The 26971-nt window shown below is 45.8% G+C and overlaps 1 protein-coding gene across 2 annotated transcripts; it reads left to right on the plus strand.

Annotated features, from left to right (window-relative positions):
* On the plus strand, positions 1 to 26971 carry ddx6 (DEAD (Asp-Glu-Ala-Asp) box helicase 6). Of its 2 annotated transcripts, none has more exons than XM_082956535.1 (13): positions 1 to 155; positions 1133 to 1731; positions 1832 to 1895; positions 4963 to 5067; positions 6066 to 6195; positions 10680 to 10826; positions 11142 to 11236; positions 11378 to 11500; positions 11810 to 11938; positions 23164 to 23280; positions 25784 to 25949; positions 26047 to 26240; positions 26573 to 26971. In XM_082956535.1, the coding sequence occupies exons 2-12, from the start codon at positions 1502 to 1504 to the stop codon at positions 26220 to 26222; spliced, it is 1482 nt and encodes a 493-aa protein (XP_082812661.1). In that variant the 5' UTR covers positions 1 to 155; positions 1133 to 1501; the 3' UTR covers positions 26223 to 26240; positions 26573 to 26971. The 2 variants fall into 2 exon arrangements, with proteins under 2 accessions (XP_082812661.1, XP_082812660.1); XM_082956534.1 differs by having other exon boundaries at positions 26568 to 26970.

Consider the following 26971-nt stretch of genomic DNA (forward strand, 5'->3'; position numbering starts at 1 on the left):
TTCTGGTTTTGAATCAGGTGATGATGACGGACAGTGGGAGGGTTGAAATAGGAGGGGAGGCCATCTTGGGCTTTCTGTTTAGACCAAACCAGTAGCTTTACAGATAACAGCTGACAAGTCCAACAAAAACCAACAGATAATATCAACTATCCGCGGTAACTGTTCACTTAATCCTCTCCTTCTAGACTATATTTCACCTGATATACATGTACCGATCAGTATTTCTATGTGGGGTGGTTTGGCATATATTTTTATTGTTTGTTTTTTTTTACAATGTTTTGTGCTGCGTTTCCTTCTGGTTTTAACCTTAGCTAGCAAAATAGCTAGCTAGCTAACATTTAGTTAGCTAGGTCGCTAACTAACGTAGGTAACTACGTCGGGAAAGTGATGTTTGTTTTAAAACTGTAACAGTTTGTTTCTAAATGTGATTTATGTTGACTTTAGTCTAAATATCCACCTGGCATAAATGCATTTTTTTTTTTGGCCGCGCCGCTAACTAGCTAGCTAGCGTTATCAATCAAATGTATTTACATTTATAAAGCCCTTTCTTTCTACATCAGCAGATGTCACAAAATGCTTATACCGAAACGAAAACCCCAGCCTTAAAAATACCAAACAGCAAGTCATGCAGATGTAGAAAGCACGGTGTCTAGGAGAAACTCCCTAGTTAACGTTAGCTAGTTAGCCAAACGTCTGCTAACCGGTAGCTAACTAACACACGGCTCGTTAGATACCATCTCTAACGCGTTAATTAAAGCTGCACCACGTTTTGACAACATTTTTTGGGGGTCTGTATGTGTACGTTTTTAAATAAATGCATGCAGCAATTAAGCTACTAGTGAGAGTATTTATTAAACTCACCACTCCCGGCTAGTTAATAACTTGTAGCTGGCTAAACCGTCGGGCTAACTTACCAACTAGCAACTAGTGCTAAGGCGTTAGTTAGTGATTAGCTACGTTAAATAACTAGCTACAACTCCGCTGTGAACTGAACTTGATAACTAGTTAAGTTAGCTACCTCACTTTACTTGTTGTTGTTTAAAAAAAAAAAAAAAAAAAATGGTATTTAGAATAAAGTCTTCCGTGATAACATGTCTAAAACCCTGTGTGACACTTTCCTTCTCTACCTCAGGGTGAACATTTTGTGGGGATGGAAGTATTTAAGACAGGTGTGACCATGCAGCAGCCTCTGGCCTAAGGTGCTCTTCTAACCCTATGCCACACCAAGCGGGCAATAGACCGGGAGTTTATGCTTTTTCTTTTTGTTGTTGCTTGTGTCAGTAATTTCGTTGACATTTTTTTGGACGAGATGTTCCACAAAGAACAATACTATTGAGGAACAGGAGAGGAGGCAATCGCTTCTATCTAATTACATTTGCTTTGGATAACAGCTCCCGTGAGAAGTCAGACTATTCCTCAAGATTTATTCCCCACCACCACCACAATCAGAATAAGAACTGTATATCACGCCCTTTGTGGATAGGATAGACTAGCCCAAGCCATGAGTACCACCAGTACCCAGAACCCAGTTATACTGGGCCATTCCAACCAGAATGGCCAGCTCCGAGGCCCGGTGGTGAAGCCTGCAGGAGGGCAGGGCAGCGGAGGAGGCAGTCATCAGACACAGCAGCCCGGCCAGATGAAGCAGGCCTCCAGCACAATCAACAACGGTACTGGGTCTAGCAGCACCCAACTGGCTAAAGCTAACCCCACAGCCAATACTGTCATCAAGTGAGTCCCTAGTTAATTTACAGCGACAGAATGGCTCTCGAGCGTTCTCTCTTTTTGTTGTTGTTGAGGGATGGTACTCATAACTCATATTTTTCCACAGGCCTGGAGATGACTGGAAGAGGAATTTGACGCTCCCTCCAAAAGACATGAGGATGAGAACTTCGGTAAAGACATGTTCCCTTTTGAATCAAATGTAGTTTACACTGTTGTAGTTATTGCCGTGGTCTAGTGTAAAGGGCCTGTGTGCTTTTTTATTTATTTAACTTTTATTTAACTTGGCATGTCAGTGAAGAACAAATTCTTATTTACAATGACAGCCTACCAAAAGGCAAAAGGCCTCCTGCGGGGGCCTGGGATTAAAAATAAATACAATATAAATATAGGACAAAACACACATCACAACAAGCGAGACAACACAACACTACATAAAGAGAGAGTAGCTTAGCATTAGCAAAAAGAGTGCTAGCTTAGCATTTTGCGCTGCGTCCCTGAAGCTGCCTCTGACTGGGCTTGAACCAGGGTCCTCTGTCTGGCCAACACGCGTGACTGCCCGCTTGACAATGTACAAACCAGTTAAGCTATAGAAAAGGATTCAATTCGATAGCGCCTCTGGCAACATTACAAGTTGGCTTTGGAGTGAGCTTAAGGCACGTTCTTATGTTACACTAGGGCAGTAGTAGTCAGGTTCTTATGTTACACTAGGGCAGTAGTAGTCAGGTTATTATGTTACACTAGGGCAGTAGTAGTCAGGTTCTTATGTTACACTAGGGCAGTAGTAGTCAGGTTCTTATCTCTGTTACACTAGGGCAGTAGTAGTCAGGTTCTTATGTTACACTAGGGCAGTAGTAGGCAGGTTCTTATGTTACACTAGGGCAGTAGTAGTCAGGTTCTTATGTTACTCTAGGGCAGTAGTAGTCAGGTTCTTATGTTACTCTAGGGCAGTAGTAGTCAGGTTCTTATGTTACACTAGGGCAGTAGTAGTCAGGTTCTTATGTTACACTAGGGCAGTAGTAGTCAGGTTCTTATGTTACACTAGGGCAGTAGTAGTCAGGTTCTTATGTTACACTAGGGCAGTAGTAGTCAGGTTCTTATGTTACACTAGGGCAGTAGTAGTCAGGTTCTTATGTTACACTAGGGCAGTAGTAGTCAGGTTCTTATGTTACACTAGGGCAGTAGTAGTCAGGTTCTTATGTTACACTAGGGCAGTAGTAGTCAGGTTCTTATGTTACACTAGGGCAGTAGTAGTCAGGTTATTAAGTTACACTAGGGCAGTAGTAGTCAGGTTATTAAGTTACACCTGACTACTACTGCCCTAGTGTAACTTAAGTAACCTGACTACTACTGCCCTAGTGTATGTTACATTAGGGCAGTAGTAGTCAGGTTCTTCTGTTACACTAGGGCAGTAGTAGTCAGGTTATTATGTTACACTAGGGCAGTAGTAGTCAGGTTATTATCGCTGTTACACTAGGGCAGTAGTAGTCAGGTTCTTATCTCTGTTACACTAGGGCAGTAGTAGTCAGGTTATTATGTTACTCTAGGGCAGTAGTAGTCAGGTTATTATGTTACTCTAGGGCAGTAGTAGTCAGGTTATGTTACTCTAGGGCAGTAGTAGTCAGGTTATGTTACACTAGGGCAGTAGTAGTCAGGTTATGTTACACTAGGGCAGTAGTAGTCAGGTTATGTTACACTAGGGCAGTAGTAGTCAGGTTATGTTACACTAGGGCAGTAGTAGTCAGGTTATTATGTTACTCTAGGGCAGTAGTAGTCAGGTTCTTATCTCTGTTACACTAGGGCAGTAGTAGTCAGGTTATTATGTTACTCTAGGGCAGTAGTAGTCAGGTTATTATGTTACTCTAGGGCAGTAGTAGTCAGGTTATTATGTTACTCTAGGGCAGTAGTAGTCAGGTTATGTTACACTAGGGCAGTAGTAGTCAGGTTATGTTACACTAGGGCAGTAGTAGTCAGGTTATGTTACACTAGGGCAGTAGTAGTCAGGTTATGTTACACTAGGGCAGTAGTAGTCAGGTTATTATGTTACTCTAGGGCAGTAGTAGTCAGGTTATGTTACACTAGGGCAGTAGTAGTCAGGTTCTTATCTCTGTTACACTAGGGCAGTAGTGGTCAGGTTCTTATGTTACTCTAGGGCAGTAGTAGTCAGGTTATTATGTTACACTAGGGCAGTAGTAGTCAGGTTATGTTACACTAGGGCAGTAGTAGTCAGGTTCTTATGTTACACTAGGGCAGTAGTAGTCAGGTTCTTATGTTACACTAGGGCAGTAGTAGTCAGGTTATTATGTTACACTAGGGCAGTAGTAGTCAGGTTATTATGTTACACTAGGGCAGTAGTAGTCAGGTTCTTATGTTACACTAGGGCAGTAGTAGTCAGGTTCTTATGTTACACTAGGGCAGTAGTAGTCAGGTTCTTATGTTACACTAGGGCAGTAGTAGTCAGGTTCTTATGTTACACTAGGGCAGTAGTAGTCAGGTTCTTATGTTACACTAGGGCAGTAGTAGTCAGGTTCTTATGTTACACTAGGGCAGTAGTAGTCAGGTTCTTATGTTACACTAGGGCAGTAGTAGTCAGGTTCTTATGTTACACTAGGGCAGTAGTAGTCAGGTTCTTATGTTACACTAGGGCAGTAGTAGTCAGGTTCTTATCTCTGTTACACTAGGGCAGTAGTAGTCAGGTTCTTATCTCTGTTACACTAGGGCAGTAGTAGTCAGGTTCTTATCTCTGTTACACTAGGGCAGTAGTAGTCAGGTTCTTATCTCTGTTACACTAGGGCAGTAGTAGTCAGGTTCTTATGTTAATCTAGGGCAGTAGTAGTCAGGTTATGTTACACTAGGGCAGTAGTAGTCAGGTTCTTATCTCTGTTACACTAGGGCAGTAGTAGTCAGGTTCTTATCTCTGTTACACTAGGGCAGTAGTAGTCAGGTTCTTATCTCTGTTACACTAGGGCAGTAGTAGTCAGGTTCTTATCTCTGTTACACTAGGGCAGTAGTAGTCAGGTTCTTATGTTACACTAGGGCAGTAGTAGTCAGGTTCTTATGTTAATCTAGGGCAGTAGTAGTCAGGTTATGTTACACTAGGGCAGTAGTAGTTAGGTTCTTATGTTAATCTAGGGCAGTAGTAGTCAGGTTGTGTTACACTAGGGCAGTAGCAGTCAGGTTCTCTCTCATTGTAAAGCCTCTAATGGTAAATTGATTCAATGTTGATCCGATGTACAACAGGACGTAACGGCAACTAAAGGCAACGAGTTTGAAGACTACTGCCTGAAGAGGGAGCTGCTGATGGGAATCTTTGAGATGGGCTGGGAGAAACCCTCTCCGATCCAGGTACGCTAAGAGCTAATGTGCTACGTAGCAGCTGCATCCAGGACACTGACTGCATGGTACGTCTATTAGCTCTTGTTCATGACTCTGTTCTATTTCATTACCCAAGAGCCATTGGAGAAGTTTTCTTCTGTAAAGGGGGGAGTTTGGTTAATTAACAGCGCCGCCACTCAATCTGAACATTAACAGGTGATGGTTTTGGAAGCATATGGACCTTTTACCTTTTCATATCGGTGTGTGAATAAAATAAAAAGTTAAAGTGACGCATACCTTGATAGGGTCAGTGTTCCCGCATGGCCGTATCATGTTACAGCCGTTGTTTATGAAAGACGAGGCGACCACCTATGTTAATTGGCTATCTAGCAAAGCCCATAACACCTGTGTTAAGAGTAACTCTGGAAGTGTAGTTTAGACGGATGGAGGCTCCATAGCTGTATGGATCTGTAACCGTTAGTGATTAAAGATAAGGGCCAAATGGGTGGGTGGGGGGGCGGTCCAATCTGAGCCCTGAGAGCTGCAGTGCTGCTGCTTCTCTGTTCTCTTGGGTAATTCGTTGGTTGATTTTTGAATGGAATGACACTGATTGTCCGAGAGATTCCACTCACCTGGTGTCTCAGCAGAGGTCTGAATGAATCTCTGATTAGAGGAGGGGAAGGATGACCACCAGCGAGGTGTAGAGGTGTTCCAAATGGAGCACTATTCCCTATGTAATGCACTACGGTCTTCCCTGTGGCTCAGTTGGTAGAGCATGGTGTGTGCAACGCCAGGGTTGTGGGTTCGATTCCCACGGGGGGGGCCAGTACAAAATAAAAATGAAATGTATGCATTCACTACTGTAAGTCCCTCTGGATAAGAGCGTCTGCTAAAATGACTAAAAATGTACTTTTGTCTGTGGCAGTAATATAGGTAATGAGGTGCGATTTGGCACTCAGGCAGACCTCAAGGCACCCTGGGTTCTCGATGGGATAAGTGGACTCTTAACGTGTTACCTTCCTCTCTAGGAGGAGAGCATCCCCATAGCGTTATCCGGGAGAGACATTCTGGCCAGGGCCAAGAACGGGACAGGAAAGAGCGGAGCCTACCTCATTCCCTTACTGGAGCGCATTGACCTGAAGAAGGACTGCATACAAGGTGAGATTCGACATCTCACCCTATGACCCGTTTGCCTTTGTTTTTTTTTTTAAACAGATGTGAGACACTTGGATCCTGGTGCACATATGTCAATCATTACCTTGCCTTCCTTTTGGGGTCTCAGTAGACCAACTTGTCTTCAGTAGAATTGAAAAGGCTGATTTTGTGAAAGTGCCAGACTAGTCTGATCTTTGTATAGACTAATGTTGTCGTCGTCCCCCCAACCTGCCTTCTATCTGTGTTCTGTGGTTCAGCTGTGGACATGGTAGTTTAGACGGATGGAGGCTCCATAGCTGTATGGATCTGTAACTGCTACAGTGTAGTTCAGTAGGATGGAGGCTGTATGGATCTGTAACTGCTACAGTGTAGTAGTTTATAGTCTGACGTTTTATTCCAACCTTACTTGCATCTGTGTCTTGTGGTCCAGCTGTGGACATGGATCCAACAGAGAGCTGGCCTGCAGGCTAGGACCTCTGTGTAGGCCTCTGTATGATATAATACAGTGCCTTCGGAAAGTATTCAGACCCCTTTCTTTGCAAATCTATAAAAAAAATAATTAAAACGCAACTTATTTACATAAGTATTCAGACCCTTTGCTTTTAGACTTGAAATTAAGCTTTGGTGCATCCTGTTTCCATTGATCATCCTTGAGATGTTTCTACAACTTGATTGGAGTCCACCTGTGGTGAATTAAATTGACTGGACATGATTTGGAAAGGCACACACCTGTCTATATAAGGTCCCACAGTTGACAGTGAATGTCAGAGCAGAAACCAAGCCATAAGGTCAAAGGAATTGTCTGTAGAGCTTCGAAACAGGATTGTGTCGAGGTACAGATCTGGGGAAGGGTACTAAAACATTTCTGCAGCAGTGAAGGTCCCCAAGAACACAGTGGCCTCCATCATTGTTAAATGGAAGTTTGGAACCACCGAGACACTTCTTAGAGCTGGCTACCTGGCCAAACTGAGCAGTTGGGGTAGAAGGGCCTTGGTCAGGGAGGTGACAAAGAACCTAATGGTCACTCTGACAGAGATTTAAAGTTCCTCTGTGGAGATGGGAGAACCTTCTAGAAGGACAACCATCTCTGCAGCACACTTTATGGTAGAGTGGCCTGATGAAATCCGCTTGGCGATTGCCAAAAGGCACCTAAAACTCTCAGACCATGAGAAACAAGATTCTCTGGTCTGATTAAACTATTTAGCCTAAATGCCAAGCGTCACGTCTGGAGGAAACCTGGCACCATCCCTACGGTGAAGCGTGGTGGCAGCATCATGCTGTGTGGATATTTTTCAGCGGCAGGGACTGGGAGAAGAATCGGGATCGAGTGAAAGATGAACGGCGCAAAGTAAAGATGATCATGACAACCTGTTCCAGAGCACTCAGGACCTCAGACTGGGGCGAAGGTTCACCTTCCAACAGGACAACGACCCTTAAGCACACAGCCAAGACAACGCAGGAGTGGCTTCGGGACAAGTCTCAATGTCCTTGAGTGGCCCAGCCACAGCCTGGACTTGAACCCGATTGAACATCTCTTTAGTGACCTGAAAATAGCTGTGCATCAACGCTCCCCATCCAACCTGACAGAGCTTGACAGAAGAATGGGAGAAACTCCCCAAATACAGGTGTGCCAAGCTTGTAGTGTCAAACCCAAGAAGACTGTTCCACAATTCTTCCTATGACATTGAGTACACCATATCAGTCACTGGCTTCATCAATAAGCGCATCGACGATGTCGTCCCCACAGTGACCGTACATACCCCAACCAGAACACATGGATTACAGGCAACATCCGCTCTGAGCTAAAGGCTAGAGCTACCGCTTTCAATGAGCGGGGACTCTAACCCTGACGTTTATAGGAAATATACCCTCCGACGAACCATCAAACAGGCAAAGCATCAATACAGAACAAAGACTGAATTTGCATACCGCCCCAACAGATCCACAGATGATGCAATCTCTATTGCACTTCACACTGCCCTTTCCCAACTGGACAAAAGGAACACCTATGTGAGAATGCTATTCATTGACTACAGCTCAGCGTTCAACCAAATCAAATTTATTTATATAGCCCTTCGTACATCAGCTGATATCTCAAAGTGCTGTACAGAAACCCAGCCTAAAACCCCAAACGGCAAGCAATGCATGTGAAAGAAGCACGGTGGCTAGGAAAAACTCCCTAGGAAAAACTCCCTTGAAAGGCCAAAAACCTAGGAAGAAACCTAGAGAGGAACCAGGCTATGAGGGGGGGCCAGTCCTCTTCTGGCTGTGCCGGGTGGATATTATAACAGAACATGGTCAAGATGTTAAAATGTTCATAAATGACCAGCATGGTCAAATAATAATAATCATAGTAGTTGTCGAGGGTGCAGCAAGGACGTCCGGTGAACAGGTCAGGGTTCCATAGCCGCAGGCAGAACAGTTGAAACTGGAGCAGCAGCACGGCCAGGTGGACTGGGGACAGCAAGGAGTCATCATGCCAGGTAGTCCTGAGGCATGGTCCTAGGACTCGGGTCCTCCGAGAGAATTAGAGAGAGCATATTTAAATTCACACAGGACACCGGATAAGACAAGAGAAATACTCCAGATGTAACAGACTGACCCTAGCCCCCCGACACATAAACTACTGCAGCATAAATACTGGAGGCTGAGACAGGAGGGGTCAGGAGACACTGTGGCCCCATCCGATGATACCCCCGGACAGGGCCAAACAGGCAGGATATAACCCCACCCACTTTGCCAAAGCACAGCCCCCACACCACTAGAGGGATGTCTCCAACCACCAACTTACCGTCCTAAGACAAGGCCGAGTATAGCCCACAAACACCATAGTTCCTAAAAGCTCATCAGTAAGTTCAAAACCCTGGGACTAAATACCTCCCTCTGCAACTGGATCCTGGACTTCCTGACGGGCCGCCCCCAGGTGGTGAGGGTAGGTAACAACTAGTGATGCACCGATATTACATTTTTGTCCGATATCCGATTATTTTCCTTGCCAAAGAAAACGATGCCATGATCCAAACACACCAAGGCAGTTGTGAAGAGGGCATGACAACACCTATTCCCCCACAGGAGACTGAAAAGATTTGGCATGCGTCCCCAGATCCTCAAAGTTCTACAGCTGCATCATCGAGAGCATCCTGACTGGTTGCATCACTGCTCGACCTCCGACCGCAAGGCACTACAGAGGGTAGTATGTACAGCCCAGTACATCACTGGGACCAAGTTTCCTGCCATCCAGGACCTATATACTAGGTGGTGTCAGAGGAAGGCCCAAAAAATTGTCAAAGACTCCAGCCACCCCAGTCATAGACTGTTCTCTCTGCTACCGCACGGCAAGCATTACCGGAGCGCCAAGTCTAGGTCCAAAAGGCTTAACAGCTTCTACCCCCAAGCCATGAGACTCTTGAACAGTTAATCAAATGACTACCTGGACTATTTCCTTTGTCCCCACCCCCCGCTTTTACACTGCTGCTCTGTTTATTATCCATGCATAGTCACTTTACCTCTATCTACATGTACATATTACCTCAATTATGTCGACTAACCGGTACCCCCTGTATATAGCCTCTACATTGACTCTGTACCGGTACCCCCTGTATATAGCCTCCACATTGACTCTGTACCGGTACCCCCTGTATATAGCCTCCACATTGACTCTGTACCGGTACCCCCTGTATATAGCCTCCACATTGACTCTGTACCGGTACCCCCTGTATATAGCCTCCACATTGACTCTGTACCGTAACACCCTGTATATAGCCTCCACATTGACTCTGTACCGTAATACCCTGTATATAGCCTCCACATTGACTCTGTACCGGTACCCCCTGTATATAGCCTCCACATTGACTCTGTACCGTAATACCCTGTATATAGCCTCCACATTGACTCTGTACCGTAACACCCTGTATATAGCCTCCACATTGACTCTGTACCGGTACCCCCTGTATATAGCCTCCACATTGACTCTGTACCGGTACCCCTGTATATAGCCTCCACATTGACTCTGTACTGGTACCCCCTGTATATAGCCTCCACATTGACTCTGTACTGGTACCCCCTGTATATAGCCTCACTACTGTTATTTTATTGTTGCTCATTAAAGATTTATGTTTTGAACTGCGTTGTTGGTTAAGGGCTTGTAAGTAAGCAGTTCACTGTATTTGGCGCATGTGCCAAGGTTTTAATCGCTGCCAAAGGTGTTTCAACAAAGTACTGAGTAAAGGGACTGAATACTTCTGTAAATGTGATATTTAATTAAGTTTATAAGAAATATATAAATTAGAAGAATAAAATCCACTATTTTTTTGCTTTTTCACTATGGGGTAATGTGTGTAGATTGCTGTGTATTTATTTTATTGACTCAATTTTAGAATAAGGCTGTGACGTAACCAAATGTGTATAAAAAAATTAAAAAAAGTCAAGGGGTCTGAAAACTTTCCGTAGAGATAAATGATCAAATATATGGTTCTCTCTTCCCCTAGCTATGGGCATCGTTCCCACCAGAGAACTGGCTTTGCAGGTGAGCCAGATCTGTATCCAGATCAGCAAACACATGGGAGGTGTCAAAGTCATGGCCACAACGGGCGGCACCAACCTCCGCGATGACATCATGAGGCTCGACGAGACAGGTACACCTCACCTGGCCAAATAGCCAGTTCGATTTAAATGTGACTTTGGTGTTATTCAATGAACAAGTCATCTTGACTCGAAGTCTCAAATGTATGGTGATACTAGGCTTATCTTTTCAATTGTGTTATTCTTTTGTAGTTCACGTTGTGATTGTTTTTATAATAATTCTAATCTTTTGTCTGTAGTTCATGTTGTGATTGTTTTTATAATAATAATCTTTTATCTGTAGTCCACGTTGTGATTGTTTTTATAATAATCTTTTATCTGTAGTTCATGTTGTGATTGTTTTTATAATAATAATCTTTTATCTGTAGTCCACGTTGTGATTGCCACCCCTGGGAGGATCCTGGACCTCATTAAGAAGGGTGTGGCCAAAGTCAATCAGGTTCAGATGATGGTTTTGGATGAGGTGAGCTGTGATCCTTTCGTCTCGGTGTCTCCAACAGAACTGTTACCTGGTTACTTTACCTGTAGTTGGGCAAAGTTACCAATCAACTGTAAGATCCATTATATCGTTGTCTCTGTCTGTCTGTCTGTCCGTCCCCACCAGGCAGACAAGCTGCTGTCCCAGGACTTTGTGGTGATGATGGAAGAGGTACTAAGCTACCTACCCAGACAGAGACAGATTCTGCTCTACTCTGCTACCTTTCCTCTCAGCGTGCAGAAGTTCATGGTAAATTCTGGATTCTGATTAATGGGGGGGGGGGGGGAAATCATAGTTTGGTCTGCGTCTGTGAACAATGAAGGTCCTGTATTGATTTATACAGTCCTGCTTGTATGAGCAGTAAAACGCTCAAGTTGTGAATTTTGACTCTGTAATAGAATATTAAAGGTCTTTCCATTGTCTTGCTTTTGTATATTGTTGTTATAGTTAAAATATTGCTTACGAACGTCAACGTAGTTAGTTGGGTCTTGACGAGAGCACCCTCACAAACAATCTCGATGCCTGTGTGATGTGAAGCTGTTATTTCCTGTGTCTCAGAACTCCCATCTGTCCAAGCCCTACGAGATCAACCTGATGGAGGAGTTGACCCTGAAGGGGGTCACCCAGTATTATGCCTATGTTACGGAGAGGCAGAAGGTCCACTGTCTCAACACGCTCTTCTCCAGGGTGAGTACTATCGATGAAGGGTAGCCTAGTAGATGGATCTAAATTGATGGATTAGGTCAGGGATAAAGATCTGAAACGGGCTGCTACAGGGCCTTCAGAAAGTATTCAGGACTTATTCCACATTTGGGGGCGGCAGCGTAGCCTAGTGGTTAGAGCGTTGGACTAGTAACCAGCAGGTAGCCTAGTGGTTAGAGCGTTGGACTAGTAACCAGCAGGTAGTCTAGTGGTTAGAGCGTTGGACTAGTAACCAGCAGGTAATCTAGTGGTTAGAGCGTTGGACTAGTGAACAAAAAGGTCGCAAGATTGAATCCCCCGAGCTGACAAAGAAAAAAAATCTGTCGTTCTGCCCCTGAACAAGGCAGTTAACCCACTGTTCCTAGGCCGTCATTGAAAATAAGAATTTGTTCTTAACTGACTTTCCTAGTTAAATAAAGATAAAATAAATACAATTTGGATACAACCTGAATTCAAGATGGATTAAATGTTTATTTTTTTCAAATGTATTGAAAATGAAACACAAACATATAATTTACATAAGTATTCTCACATCCCCGAGTCAATACTTTGTAGAGTTGTCTTGGGTTATGTCTGTATGGATTTGGATTGGGTTATGTCTGTATGGATTTGGATTGGGTTATGTCTGTATGGATTTGGATTGGGTTATGTCTGTATGGATTTGGATTGGGTCATGTCTGTATGGATTTGGATTTGGGTCATGTCTGTATGGATTTGGATTTGGGTCATGTCTGTATGGATTTGGATTTGGGTCATGTCTGTATGGATTTGGATTTGGGTCATGTCTGTATGGATTTGGATTTGGGTCATGTCTGTATGGATTTGGATTTGGGTCATGTCTGTATGGATTTGGATTTGGGTCATGTCTGTATGGATTTGGATTTGGGTCATGTCTGTATGGATTTGGATTTGGGTCATGTCTGTATGGATTTGGATTTGGGTCATGTCTGTATGGATTTGGATTTGGGTCATGTCTGTATGGATTTGGATTTGGGTCATGTCTGTATGGATTTGGATTTGGGTCATGTCTGTATGGATTTGGATTTGGGTCATGTCTGTATGGATTTGGATTTGGGTCATGTCTGTATGGATTTGGATTTGGGTCATGTCTGTATGGATTTGGATTTGGGTCATGTCTGTATGGATTTGCTTCCTTGCAGATTGTGGAATTCTCTTGGGAGAAAGGAGATTGCATATTACAGGCTAGGCCTACTATATTTATTTCTCAACTTTCCTAATATTTAAGCACATTGCTTTGCCTTACAACCAGAGTAGCGTACCTGGCTGTCATGAAAAGGGAAAAGCGTCCTCCATTCGCCATTTAAGTGCCTAGATTAAATTTTTTTTTTTTTATTCCCCGCTGCCCATTCAAAAACACGTTTCACACACATGATTTAGTATATGTGACCGAACCAGCTCGATTCGCTCTTATTTAGCAAAAAAACTAAAAATGTAACAACCAAAGATTATGACTAAAGGCTGGTTTATACTATTCAGGTGTGTTCGTTAATTTAATCTGGTGTGCCAGAGTGTATTCTGGGCATTTGATAACTAAGAGCGGGTTTCGTTTGTAAATTCACTGCACAAACTGAACCCTATGGCCAAGGAGTAGGATTGATCCGAGCGTTCTGCCCTAAACAGCAGTCAAGCACCCACACTAACTGGCTAACGTTTGCTAGCTAACATTAGGCTGTAACTAGCAATGCTAGTAACTAGCCCACAGCCAGATCAGGAACTAACATAAGGACAACTCAGAGTATGCTGTTCTGTTCTTCTGAAATAGACTACATTTTCTTTAGACCTGTCTAAAATAATGGATTTATTGTGAAGGCGTAGATTATATTACATGGATTTATTAGATGTTCCAAAGGTCTGCATCAGTGAGATGTTTGCTAAGTTACATCCTTATTCTAAAATTGATTAAGTTTTCCTCATCAATCTACTAGCAATAATGACAAAGCAAAAACTGTTTTTTTTTTTTTGAATTGTGTGTGAGAGAAATATTACATTTACATAAGTATTCAGACCCTTTACTCAGTACTTTGTTGAAGCATCATTGGCAGTGATTACAGCCTCAAGTCTTCTTGGGTGTGACGCTACAAGCTTGGCCGATCTGTATTTGGGGAGTTTCTCTCATTCTTCTCTGTAGATCCTCTCAAGCTCTGTCAGGTTGGATGGGGAGCGTCGCTGCACAGCTGTTTTCAGGTCTCTCCAGAGATGTTCGATCGGGTTCAAGTCCGGGCTCTGGCTGGGCCACTCAAGGACATTCAGAGACTTCAAAGCAAATGTTATTTCTCATAATGGGCGGCAGGTAGTCTAGTGGTTAGAGCGTTGGGCCAGTAACCGAAAGGTCGCTGGATCGAATCCCCGAACTGACAAAGTCGAAATCGGTCGTTCTGTCCTTGAACTGGGCAGTTAACCCACTGTTCCCCGTTAGGCTGTTATTGTAAACATGAATTTGTTCTTAACTGACTTGGCTAGTTAAAAAAAAAATAACTTAAACATTTTTTTAAATATGTGCCGAATACAACGGGTGTAGAAATTCTTACTTACCCTTAACCAACAATGCAGTTTAAGAAAAAATAAGGCTATATACAGGGGGTTACCGGTACAGAGTCAATGTGGAGACTATATACAGGGTATTACGGTACAGAGTCAATGTGGAGGCTATATACAGGGTGTTACAGTACAGAGTCAATGTGGAGGCTATATACAGGGGGTACCGGTACAGAGTCAATGTGGAGGCTATATACAGGGTGTTACAGTACAGAGTCAATGTGGAGGCTATATACAGGGGGTACCGGTACCGAGTCAATGTGGAGGCTATATACAGGGTGTTACCGGTACAGAGTCAATGTGGAGGCTATATACAGGGGGTACCGGTACAGAGTCAATGTGGAGGCTATATACAGGGTATTACCGGTACAGAGTCAATGTGGAGGCTATATACAGGGGGTACCGGTACAGAGTCAATGTGGAGGCTATATACAGGGTGGTACCGGTACCGAGTCAATGTGGAGGCTATATACAGGGGGCTACCGGTACCGAGTCAATGTGGAGGCTATATACAGGGTGTTACGGTACAGAGTCAATGTGGAGGCTATATACAGGGGGTTACCAGTACAGAGTCAATGTGGAGGCTATATACAGGGGGTTACCGGTACAGAGTCAATGTGGAGGCTATATACAGGGGGTTACCGGTACAGAGTCAATGTGGAGGCTATATACAAGGGGTACCGGTACAGAGTCAATGTGGAGGCTATATACAGGGGGTACCGGTACAGAGTCAATGTGGAGGCTATATACAGGGTATTACGGTACAGAGTCAATGTGGAGGCTATATACAGGGTATTACGGTACAGAGTCAATGTGGAGGCTATATACAGGGGTGTTACCGGTACAGAGTCAATGTGGAGGCTATATACAGGGTGTACCGGTACAGAGTCAATGTGGAGGCTATATACAGGGGGTACCGGTACAGAGTCAATGTGGAGGCTATATACAGGGGGTACCGGTACAGAGTCAATGTGGAGGCTATATACAGGGGGTACCGGTACAGAGTCAATGTGGAGGCTATATACAGGGGGTACCGGTACAGAGTCAATGTGGAGGCTATATACAGGGGGTACCGGTACAGAGTCAATGTGGAGGCTATATACAGGGGGGTACCGGTACAGAGTCAATGTGGAGGCTATATACAGGGGGTACCGGTACAGAGTCAATGTGGAGGCTATATACAGGGGGGTACCGGTACAGAGTCAATGTGGAGGCTATATACAGGGGGTACCGGTACAGAGTCAATGTGGAGGCTATATACAGGGGGTACCGGTACAGAGTCAATGTGGAGGCTATATACAGGGGTTACGGTACAGAGTCAATGTGGAGGCTATATACAGGGGGTACTGGTACAGAGTCAATGTGGAGGCTATATACAGGGGGTACCGGTACAGAGTCAATGTGGAGGCTATATACAGGGGGTACCGGTACAGAGTCAATGTGGAGGCTATATACAGGGTGGTACCGGTACAGAGTCAATGTGGAGGCTATATACAGGGTGTTACCGGTACAGAGTCAATGTGGAGGCTATATACAGGGTGTTACGGTACAGAGTCAATGTGGAGGCTATATACAGGGGGTACCGGTACAGAGTCAATGTGGAGGCTATATACAGGGGGGTACTACGGTACAGAGTCAATGTGGAGGCTATATACAGGGGGGGTACCGGTACAGAGTCAATGTGGAGGCTATATACAGGGGGTACCGGTACAGAGTCAATGTGGAGGCTATATACAGGGGGTACCGGTACAGAGTCAATGTGGAGGCTATATACAGGGGGTACCGGTACAGAGTCAATGTGGAGGCTATATACAGGGGGTACCGGTACAGAGTCAATGTGGAGGCTATATACAGGGGGTACCGGTACAGAGTCAATGTGGAGGCTATATACAGGGGGTACCGGTACAGAGTCAATGTGGAGGCTATATACAGGGGGTACCGGTACAGAGTCAATGTGGAGGCTATATACAGGGGGTACCGGTACAGAGTCAATGTGGAGGCTATATACAGGGGGTACCGGTACAGAGTCAATGTGGAGGCTATATACAGGGTGTTACGGTACAGAGTCAATGTGGAGGCTATATACAGGGTGTTACGGTACAGAGTCAATGTGGAGGCTATATACAGGGGGGTACCGGTACAGAGTCAATGTGGAGACTATATACAGGGTGTTACGGTACAGAGTCAATGTGGAGGCTATATACAGGGGGTTACGGTACAGAGTCAATGTGGAGGCTATATACAGGGGGTACCGGTACAGAGTCAATGTGGAGACTATATACAGGGGGTACCGGTACAGAGTCAATGTGGAGGCTATATACAGGGGGTACCGGTACAGAGTCAATGTGGAGGCTATATACAGGGGGTACCGGTACAGAGTCAATGTGGAGGCTATATACAGGGGGTACCGGTACAGAGTCAATGTGGAGGCTATATACAGGGGGTACCGGTACAGAGTCAATGTGGAGGCTATATACAGGGGGTACCGGTACAGAGTCAATGTGGAGGCTATATACAGGGGGTACCGGTACAGAGTCAATGTGGAGGCTATATACAGGGGGTACCGGTACAGAGTCAATGTGGAGGCTATATACGGGGGGTACCGGTACAGAGTCAATGTGGAGGCTATATACAGGGGGTACAGGTACAGAGTCAATGTGGAGGCTATATACAGGGGGGTACCGGTACAGAGTCAATGTGGAGGCTATATACAGGGGGTACCGGTACAATGTGGAGGCTATATACAGGGGGTACCGGTACAGAGTCAATGTGGAGGCTATATACAGGGGGTACCGGTACAGAGTCAATGTGGAGACTATATACAGGGGGTACCGGTACAGAGTCAATGTGGAGGCTATATACAGGGGGTACCGGTACAGAGTCAATGTGGAGGCTATATACAGGGGGGTACCGGTACAGAGTCAATGTGGAGGCTATATACAGGGGGTACCGGTACAGAGTCAATGTGGAGGCTATATACAGGGGGGTACCGGTACAATGTGGAGGCTATATACAGGGGTACCGGTACAGAGTCAATGTGGAGGCTATATACAGGGGGGTACCGGTACAGAGTCAATGTGGAGGCTATATACAGGGGGGTACCGGTACAATGTGGAGGCTATATACAGGGGGGTACCGGTACAATGTGGAGGCTATATACAGGGGGGTACCGGTACAATGTGGAGGCTATATACAGGGGGGGTACCGGTACAGAGTCAATGTGGAGGCTATATACAGGGGGGAACTGGTACAGAGTCAATGTGGAGGCTATATACAGGGGGTACCGGTACAGAGTCAATGTGGAGGCTATATACAGGTTGTACCGGTACAGAGTCAATGTGGAGGCTATATACAGGGGGGACCGGTACAGAGTCAATGTGGAGGCTATATACAGGGGGTACCGGTACAGAGTCAATGTGGAGGTTATATACAGGGGGTACCGGTACAGAGTCAATGTGGAGGCTATATACAGGGGGGTACCGGTACAGAGTCAATGTGGAGGCTATATACAGCGGGTACCGGTACAGAGTCACAGGTTAGTTGAGGTATTATGTAGGTAGAGGTAAAGTGACTATGCATAGATAAACAGAGTAGCAGCAGCAGAAAAATGGGATGCTGGACAATGTAAATAGTCCGGGTTGCCATTTGATTAACTGTTCAGGAGTCTTATATCTTGGGGGTAGAAGCTGGTAAGAAGCCTTTTGGACCTAGACTTGGCGCTCTGGTACCGCTTGCTGTGGGTTCGTAGAGAGGTCTATGACTAGGTTCGCTGGAGTCCTTGACAATTTTTAGTGTCTGACACCGCCTGGTATATAATTTTTTGTTTGTTTTACTCAACCTTTATTTAACTAGGCAAGTCAATTAAGAACAAATTGTTATTTATAATAACAGCATACCAATAGGAAAAAGACCTCGTGGGGACGGGGGCTGGGATTAAAAATAGGACAAAACGCAACGAGAGACGACACTACACAAAGAGAACTAAGACGACAACATAGCATGGCAGCAGCACAACATGGTAGTGTCCATGATTGAGTCTTTGTATGACGATTGAGAACTTATTCTTCCTCTGACACCGCCTGGTATAGAGGTCCTGGATGGCAGGAAGCTTGTCCCCAGTGATGTACTGGGCCGTACGCACTACCCTCTAGTGCCTTGCGGTCGGAGGCCGAGCAGTTTGCCATACCAGGCGGTGATGCAACCAGTCAGGATGCTCTCGATGGTGCAGCTGTAGAAGTTTTTGAGGATCTGCGGATCCATGCCAAATCTTTTCCGTCTCCTGAGGGGGAATAAGCGTTGTCATGCTCTTTTTCACGGCTGTCTTGGTGTGTTTGGACCATGATATTTTGTGGACACCAAGGAACTTGAAGCTCTGAACCTGCTCCACTAAAGCCTTGTCGATAAGAATGGGACGTGCTCTGTCCTCCTTTTCCTGTTGTACACAATGTTCTCCTTTGCCTTAATCACGGTGAGGGAGAGGTTATCCTGGCACCTCACTGCCAGGTCTCTGACCTCCTCCCTGTAGGCTGTCTCATCGTTGTCGGTGATCAGGCCTACTACTGTGTTGTCAGCAAACTTAATGATGGTGTTGGAGACGTGCTTGACTGTGCAGTCATGGGTGAACAGGGAGTTCAGGAGGGGACTAAGCACGCACCCCTGAGGCACCCCGGTGTTGAAGATCAGCGTGGCGGATGTGTTGTTATCTACCCTTCCATCTGGGGGTGGCCCATCTGGAACTCCAGGATCCAGTTGCTGAGGGAAGTGATTAGTCCCAGGGTCCTTAGCTTAGCTATGAGCTTTGGTTAATGAGTCCCACTCATTGAAAGCCTTTAGCTCAGTGCGGCTGTTGCCTGTGATCCATGGCTTCTGGTTGGGGTATATACGTACGGTCACTGTGGGGACGACGTCATTGATGCACTTGAAGCTAGTGATTGAGGTGGTTTACTCAATGCCATCAGCAAAAGACTGGAACATATCCTGTCCTAGTTAAACCGTCCTGTAGCTTAGCATCTGCGTCATCTGACCACTTCCGTGTTGAGTGAGTCACTGGTACTTCCTGCTTTAGTTTTTCGCTTGTAAGCAAGAATCAGGAGGATAGAATTAGTCAAATTTGCCAAATGGAAGGCGAGGGAGAGCTTTGTGCAGGTCTTTGTGTGGTGTAAACGTCTAGATTTTTCTCTCCTTTGCTTGCACATGTAACATGCTGGTAGAAACGAGGTAAACCAGTTTTTAGTTTTCCCTGCATTAAATTCTCCGACCACTAGGAGCGCTGCCTCTGGATGATCGCCTCTTTTCCTGAATCCACTCCTGTGTTGTCTTGGCAGTGTGCTTAGGGTTGTTGTCCTGTTGGAAGGTGAAACTTCGCCCCAGTTTGAGATCCCGAGTGCTCTGGAGCAGGTTTTCATCAAGGATCTCGCTGTACTTTGCTCCGTTAATCTTTTCAGAGTTCAATCTTGATTACATCAGACCAGAGTATCTTGTTTCTCATGGTCAGAGTCCATTAGGTGCCTTTTGGCAATCTCCAAGCGGGCTGTCGTGTGCCTTTTACTGAGGAGTGGCTTCCATCTGGCCCCTACCATAAAGTCCTGATTTAATGGAGTGCTATAGAGATGGTTGTCCTTCTGGAAGGTTCTCCCATCTCCACAGAGGAACTTTGGAGTTCTGTCAGTGACCATCAGGTTTTTGGTCACCTCCTTGACCAAGGCCCTTCTCCCCTGATCGCTCAGTTTGGCCGGGCGGCCAGCTCTGGGAAGAGTCCTGGCGGTTCCAAACTTCCATTTCAGAATGCTGGATGCACCTGTGTTCTTGGGGACCTTCAATGCCGCAGAAATGTTTTGGTACCCTTCCCCAGATCAGTGCTTAACACAATCCTGTCTTGGAGATCTGCGGACAATTACTTCAACCTCATGGCTTGGTTTTTGCTCTGACATGCGCTGAGAACTTTGGGAACTTAAATAGACAGGTGTGTGTGCCTTTCCAAATCATGTCCAATCAATTGAATTTACCACAGGTGGACTCCAATCAAGTTGTAGAAACATCTCAAGGATGATCAATGGAAACAGGAAGCACCGGAGCTGTGTCGAGTCTCATAGCAAAGGGTCTGAATACTTGTCACTTTTTTTTTTTTATACATTTGCAAACATTTCTAAACCCTTTTTTGCTTTGTTATTATGGGGTATTGTGTGTAGATTGATGAAAGAAATTCATTTAATCAGTTTTAGAATAAGATTGTCACATAACAAAATGTGGAAAAATTGAAGGGGTCTGAATACCTTCCGTAAAGTTACACTTCCATTAACTCCTCCAGATCAGAGGCAGTAGGGACGACCAGGGATGTTCTCTGTTTAGTGAGTCCTCCAGATCAGAGGCAGTAGGGATGACCAGGGATGTTCTCTGTTTAGTGAGTCCTCCAGATCAGAGGCAGTAGGGATGACCAGGGATGTTCTCTGTTTAGTGAGTCCTCCAGATCAGAGGCAGTAGGGATGACCAGGGATGTTCTCTGTTTAGTGAGTCCTCCAGATCAGAGGCAGTAGGGATGACCAGGGATGTTCTCTGGTTAGTGATTCCTCCAGATCAGAGGCAGTAGGGATGACCAGGGATGTTCTCTGTTTAGTGAGTCCTCCAGATCAGAGGCAGTAGGGATGATCAGGGATGTTCTCTGTTTAGTGAGTCCTCCAGATCAGAGGCAGTAGGGATGACCAGGGATGTTCTCTGTTTAGTGAGTCCTCCAGATCAGAGGCAGTAGGGACGACCAGGGATGTTCTCTATTTAGTGAGTCCTCCAGATCAGAGGCAGTAGGGATGACCAGGGATGTTCTCTGTTTAGTGAGTCCTCCAGATCAGAGGCAGTAGGGATGACCAGGGATGTTCTCTGTTTAGTGAGTCCTCCAGATCAGAGGCAGTAGGGATGACCAGGGATGTTCTCTGTTTAGTGAGTCCTCCAGATCAGAGGCAGTAGGGACGACCAGGGATGTTCTCTGTTTAGTGAGTCCTCCAGATCAGAGGCAGTAGGGACGACCAGGGATGTTCTCTGTTTAGTGAGTCCTCCAGATCAGAGGCAGTAGGGATGACCAGAGATGTTCTCTGTTTAGTGAGTCCTCCAGATCAGAGGCAGTAGGGACGACCAGGGATGTTCTCTGTTTAGTGAGTCCTCCAGATCAGAGGCAGTAGGGACGACCAGGGATGTTCTCTGTTTAGTGAGTCCTCCAGATCAGAGACAGTAGGGATGACCAGGGATGTTCTCTGTTTAGTGAGTCCTCCAGATCAGAGGCAGTAAGGATGACCGGGGATGTTCTCTTGAAGTGTGTGAATTGGATCGTTTTCCTCTCCTGCTAAGCATTCAAAGTGTAACGAGTGCTTTTGGGGTCATGGAAAGATGTATGGAGTAAAAAGTACATGATTGTCTTTAGGAGTGTAGTGAAGTAAAAGTTTTAAATAATTTAAGTACGGATACCCCCCCCCAATTTTTTTTTTTATTGTTGCTTGTAGGCAATGTCATGTCGGCGCCGGCTGGGGAAAGGGGGGGCGCCGGCTGGGGAAAGGGGCTCGCCGGCTGGGGAAAGGGGGGGCGCCGGCTGGGGAAAGGGGCGCGCCGGCTGGGGAAAGGGGGGGCGCCGGCTGGGGAAAGGGGGGGCGCCGGCTGGGGAAAGGGGGGGCGCCGGCTGGGGAAAGGGGCGCCATCGGGTCTAACTGTTGTGTTGTGCAGAACTGCAGCTCTGTGGGAAGGCACTGCTTCCATACATTTGTTTATGACTAAAATGAAAACGTGTCCGTTTGTGCATCTCAACTTAATTCATTTTAAATTCAGGCTTTAACGAAACTAAATGTGAAAATTCAAGGGGTGTGAATACTTTCTAAAGCCACTGTGTGTATATACTTGTATGACTATTCAATTATTATTTTCTGTTTCCTCTCTCCCCATGCAGCTCCAGATCAATCAGTCTATAATCTGTTTCCTCTCTCCCCATGCAGCTCCAGATCAATCAGTCTATAATCTGTTTCCTTTCTCCCCATGCAGCTCCAGATCAACCAGTCTATAATCTGTTTCCTCTCTCCCCATGCAGCTCCAGATCAGTCTATAATCTGTTTCCTTTCTCCCCATGCAGATCAACCAGTCTATAATCTGTTTCCTCTCTCCCCATGCAGCTCCAGATCAATCAGTCTATAATCTGTTTCCTCTCTCCCCATGCAGCTCCAGATCAATCAGTCTATAATCTGTTTCCTTTCTCCCCATGCAGATCAACCAGTCTAAAATCTGTTTCCTCTCTCCCCATGCAGCTCCAAATCAATCAGTCTATAATCTGTTTCCTTTCTCCCCATGCAGATCAATCAGTCTATAATCTGTTTCCTTTCTCCCCATGCAGATCAACCAGTCTATAATCTGTTTCCTCTCTCCCCATGCAGCTCCAGATCAATCAGTCTATAATCTGTTTCCTCTCTCCCCATGCAGCTCCAGATCAACCAGTCTATAATCTGTTTCCTTTCTCCCCATGCAGATCAACCAGTCTATAATCTGTTTCCTTTCTCCCCATGCAGATCAATCAGTCTATAATCTGTTTCCTTTCTCCCCATGCAGATCAACCAGTCTATAATCTGTTTCCTCTCTCCCCATGCAGATCAACCAGTCTATAATCTGTTTCTTCTCTCCCCATGCAGCTCCAGATCAACCAGTCTATAATCTTCTGTAACTCGTCTCAGAGGGTGGAGCTGCTGGCCAAGAAGATATCTCAGCTGGGCTACTCGTGTTTCTACATCCATGCCAAGATGAGACAGGTCAGCCCAGGTCCTAGTGTGTTAATATATCCATGCCAAGATGAGACAGGTCAGGTCCTAGTGTGTTAATATATCCATGCCAAGATGAGACAGGTCAGGTCCTAGTGTGTTAATATATCCATGCCCAGATGAGACAGGTCAGGTCCTAGTGTGTTAATATATCCATGCCAAGATGAGACAGGTCAGGTCCTAGTGTGTTAATATATCCATGCCAAGATGAGACAGCCCAGGTCCTAGTGTGTTAATATATCCATGCCAAGATGAGACAGCCCAGGTCCTAGTGTGTTAATATATCCATGCCAAGATGAGACAGGTCAGGTCCTAGTGTGTTAATATATCCATGCCAAGATGAGACAGGTCAGGTCCTAGTGTGTTAATATATCCATGCCAAGATGAGACAGCCCAGGTCCTAGTGTGTTAATATATCCATGCCAAGATGAGACAGCCCAGGTCCTAGTGTGTTAATATATCCATGCCAAGATGAGACAGGTCAGGTCCTAGTGTGTTAATATATCCATGCCAAGATGAGACAGGTCAGGTCCTAGTGTGTTAATATATCCATGCCAAGATGAGACAGCCCAGGTCCTAGTGTGTCAATATATCCATGCCAAGATGAGACAGGTCAGGTCCTAGTGTGTTAATATATCCATGCCAAGATGAGACAGGTCAGGTCCTAGTGTGTTAATATATCCATGCCAAGATGAGACAGCCCAGGTCCTAGTGTGTTAATATATCCATGCCGAGATGAGGCAGGTCAGGTCCTAGTGTGTTAATATATCCATGCCAAGATGAGACAGGTCAGGTCCTAGTGTGTTAATATATCCATGCCAAGATGAGACAGGTCAGGTCCTAGTGTGTTAATATATCCATGCCAAGATGAGACAGGTCAGGTCCTAGTGTGTTAATATATCCATGCCAAGATGAGACAGGTCAGGTCCTAGTGTGTTAATATATCCATGCCAAGATGAGACAGGTCAGGTCCTAGTGTGTTAATATATCCATGCCAAGATGAGACAGGTCAGGTCCTAGTGTGTTAATATATCCATGCCGAGATGAGACAGGTCAGGTCCTAGTGTGTTAATATATCCATGCCGAGATGAGACAGGTCAGGTCCTAGTGTGTTAATATATCCATGCCGAGATGAGACAGCCCAGGTCCTAGTGTGTTAATATATCCATGCCAAGATGAGACAGGTCAGGTCCTAGTGTGTTAATATATCCATGCCAAGATGAGACAGGTCAGGTCCTAGTGTGTTAATATATCCATGCCGAGATGAGACAGCCCAGGTCCTAGTGTGTTAATATATCCATGCCGAGATGAGACAGCCCAGGTCCTAGTGTGTTAATATATCCATGCCGAGATGAGACGGGTCAGGTCCTAGTGTGTTAATATATCCATGCCGAGATGAGACGGGTCAGGTCCTAGTGTGTTAATATATCCATGCCAAGATGAGACAGGTCAGGTCCTAGTGTGTTAATATATCCATGCCAAGATGAGACAGGTCAGGTCCTAGTGTGTTAATATATCCATGCCAAGATGAGACAGGTCAGGTCCTAGTGTGTTAATATATCCATGCCAAGATGAGACAGGTCAGCCCAGGTCCTAGTGTGTTAATATATCCATGCCAAGATGAGACAGGTCAGGTCCTAGTGTGTTAATATATCCATGCCAAGATGAGACAGGTCAGGTCCTAGTGTGTTAATATATCCATGCCAAGATGAGACAGGTCAGGTCCTAGTGTGTTAATATATCCATGCCAAGATGAGACAGGTCAGGTCCTAGTGTGTTAATATATCCATGCCAAGATGAGACAGGTCAGGTCCTAGTGTGTTAATATATCCATGCCAAGATGAGACAGGTCAGCCCAGGTCCTAGTGTGTTAATATATCCATGCCAAGATGAGACAGGTCAGGTCCTAGTGTGTTAATATATCCATGCCAAGATGAGACAGGTCAGGTCCTAGTGTGTTAATATATCCATGCCAAGATGAGACAGGTCAGCCCAGGTCCTAGTGTGTCTCTACTGCTTCCTCACTACCCCTGGAGCAGCTGACTAAGCTTAGCATCCCAAATGGACCCTACGTAGTGCACTACTTTAGACCACAGCCCTATGGGTAGTGCCAGGCTCGGCGGCCCCAGTCGTCGTGGTGTGCCGGACTCGGCGGCCCCAGTCGTCGTGGTGTGCCGGGCTCGGGGGCCCCAGTCGTCGTGGTGTGCCGGGCTCGGGGGCCCCAGTCGTCGTGGTGTGCCGGGCTCGGGGGCCCCAGTCGTCGTGGTGTGCCGGGCTCGGGGGCCCCAGTCGTCGTGGTGTGCCGGGCTCGGGGGCCCCAGTCGTCGTGGTGTGCCGGGCTCGGCGGCCCCAGTCGTCGTGTTTTTATTAGGACGACACCCTGGAGAACAAGCCTTTCTTAGGACCAGATTAGACAGTACCAGACTTTCATTCTGTTTTGACCCTACCCAACATGACCATGGTTAATTTAGTCTACTTGTCTGTCTCTCTACAGGAGCACCGTAACAGAGTGTTCCACGACTTCAGAAACGGCCTCTGCCGGAATCTCGTCTGCACAGACCTCTTCACGAGAGGTATCGACATTCAGGCTGTGAATGTTGTGATCAACTTTGACTTCCCCAAGCTGGGAGAGACGTACCTGCATCGCATTGGCAGATCTGGTGAGAAACCCTGGCTTTTCTCAAGCAGGACTTAATAAAATGTGATTTTGAAGGAGATCATCGGCAGTTTTAACCTTGACTACTCGCCCCCCTCCAGGTCGTTTTGGTCACCTGGGTCTGGCCATCAACCTGATCACATACGATGACCGCTTCAATCTCAAGGGCATCGAGGAACAGCTGGGAACAGAGATCAGGCCCATCCCCGGCAGCATAGACAAGAGCCTGTATGTTGCAGAGTACCACAGTGAGAATGGAGAGGAGGTCAAGCTGTGAGGAGGACGAGGAACAGAGGTGAGACGGTCTCTTCAATCAAATTTATTTTATGAAAGCCATTTTTTACCTCGAATAGTTTTGAAAACCGCAAGCGAGGCAGAGGCACTGCTTGGAAATGAAGCGTTCATTTATTTATTTTGTTTATTTAACCGGACAAGTTCTTTTGAGGTTGAAATGTATTTTGAGGAATGCTTAGCAAGTATGATGTTAGCTACTTCACATGGGGTTTGAGATGAATTGGTTGTACTCACTGAAAGCAGGAGGAGAAATGGCTTGGATGAAATGTTTTTGAGGGTATGTTTGTTTGACTAAACACAACAGTTATACTGTTTCTCTCCTCTGCAGATCAGATGAGAACCCCGTCCCCGTCGCCCCTCCCCTTTTGATGTTACTCCGCCCTTCTGTGTTTATTTTTTTTGGATATCCAACTTCCCGTCGGTCTTCCTTCCTGTTTTTGGGTGCCACCTCATGGAAACGTGTACGATCTGTGAGAGACAACAAACCTGCAGAGGAACTCGTGATGTCCCTGTTCTAGGGTCCTCTCTCTGCTGCGATGCACTGAAGACTACGGCTACTAACTACCACAGTACTGGGAGGAGGAAGGCGGGGAACGCGGAGGAACACAGTCTTTCAATGGAGATGGACTTGATCGTTTCCATCTTTCTCCTGCTCCAATCTACCCTGAGCACTTCCTGATCCCTCCCTCCCTCCTGAGCCCTCTCTCTCTCCCTCCCTCCCTCCCTGAGCCC

The sequence above is a fragment of the Salmo salar genome, chromosome 09 (assembly GCF_965601325.2).
Source record: "Salmo salar chromosome 09, fSalSal1, whole genome shotgun sequence".
In the NCBI taxonomy this organism is placed as follows: Eukaryota; Metazoa; Chordata; class Actinopteri; order Salmoniformes; family Salmonidae; genus Salmo; species Salmo salar.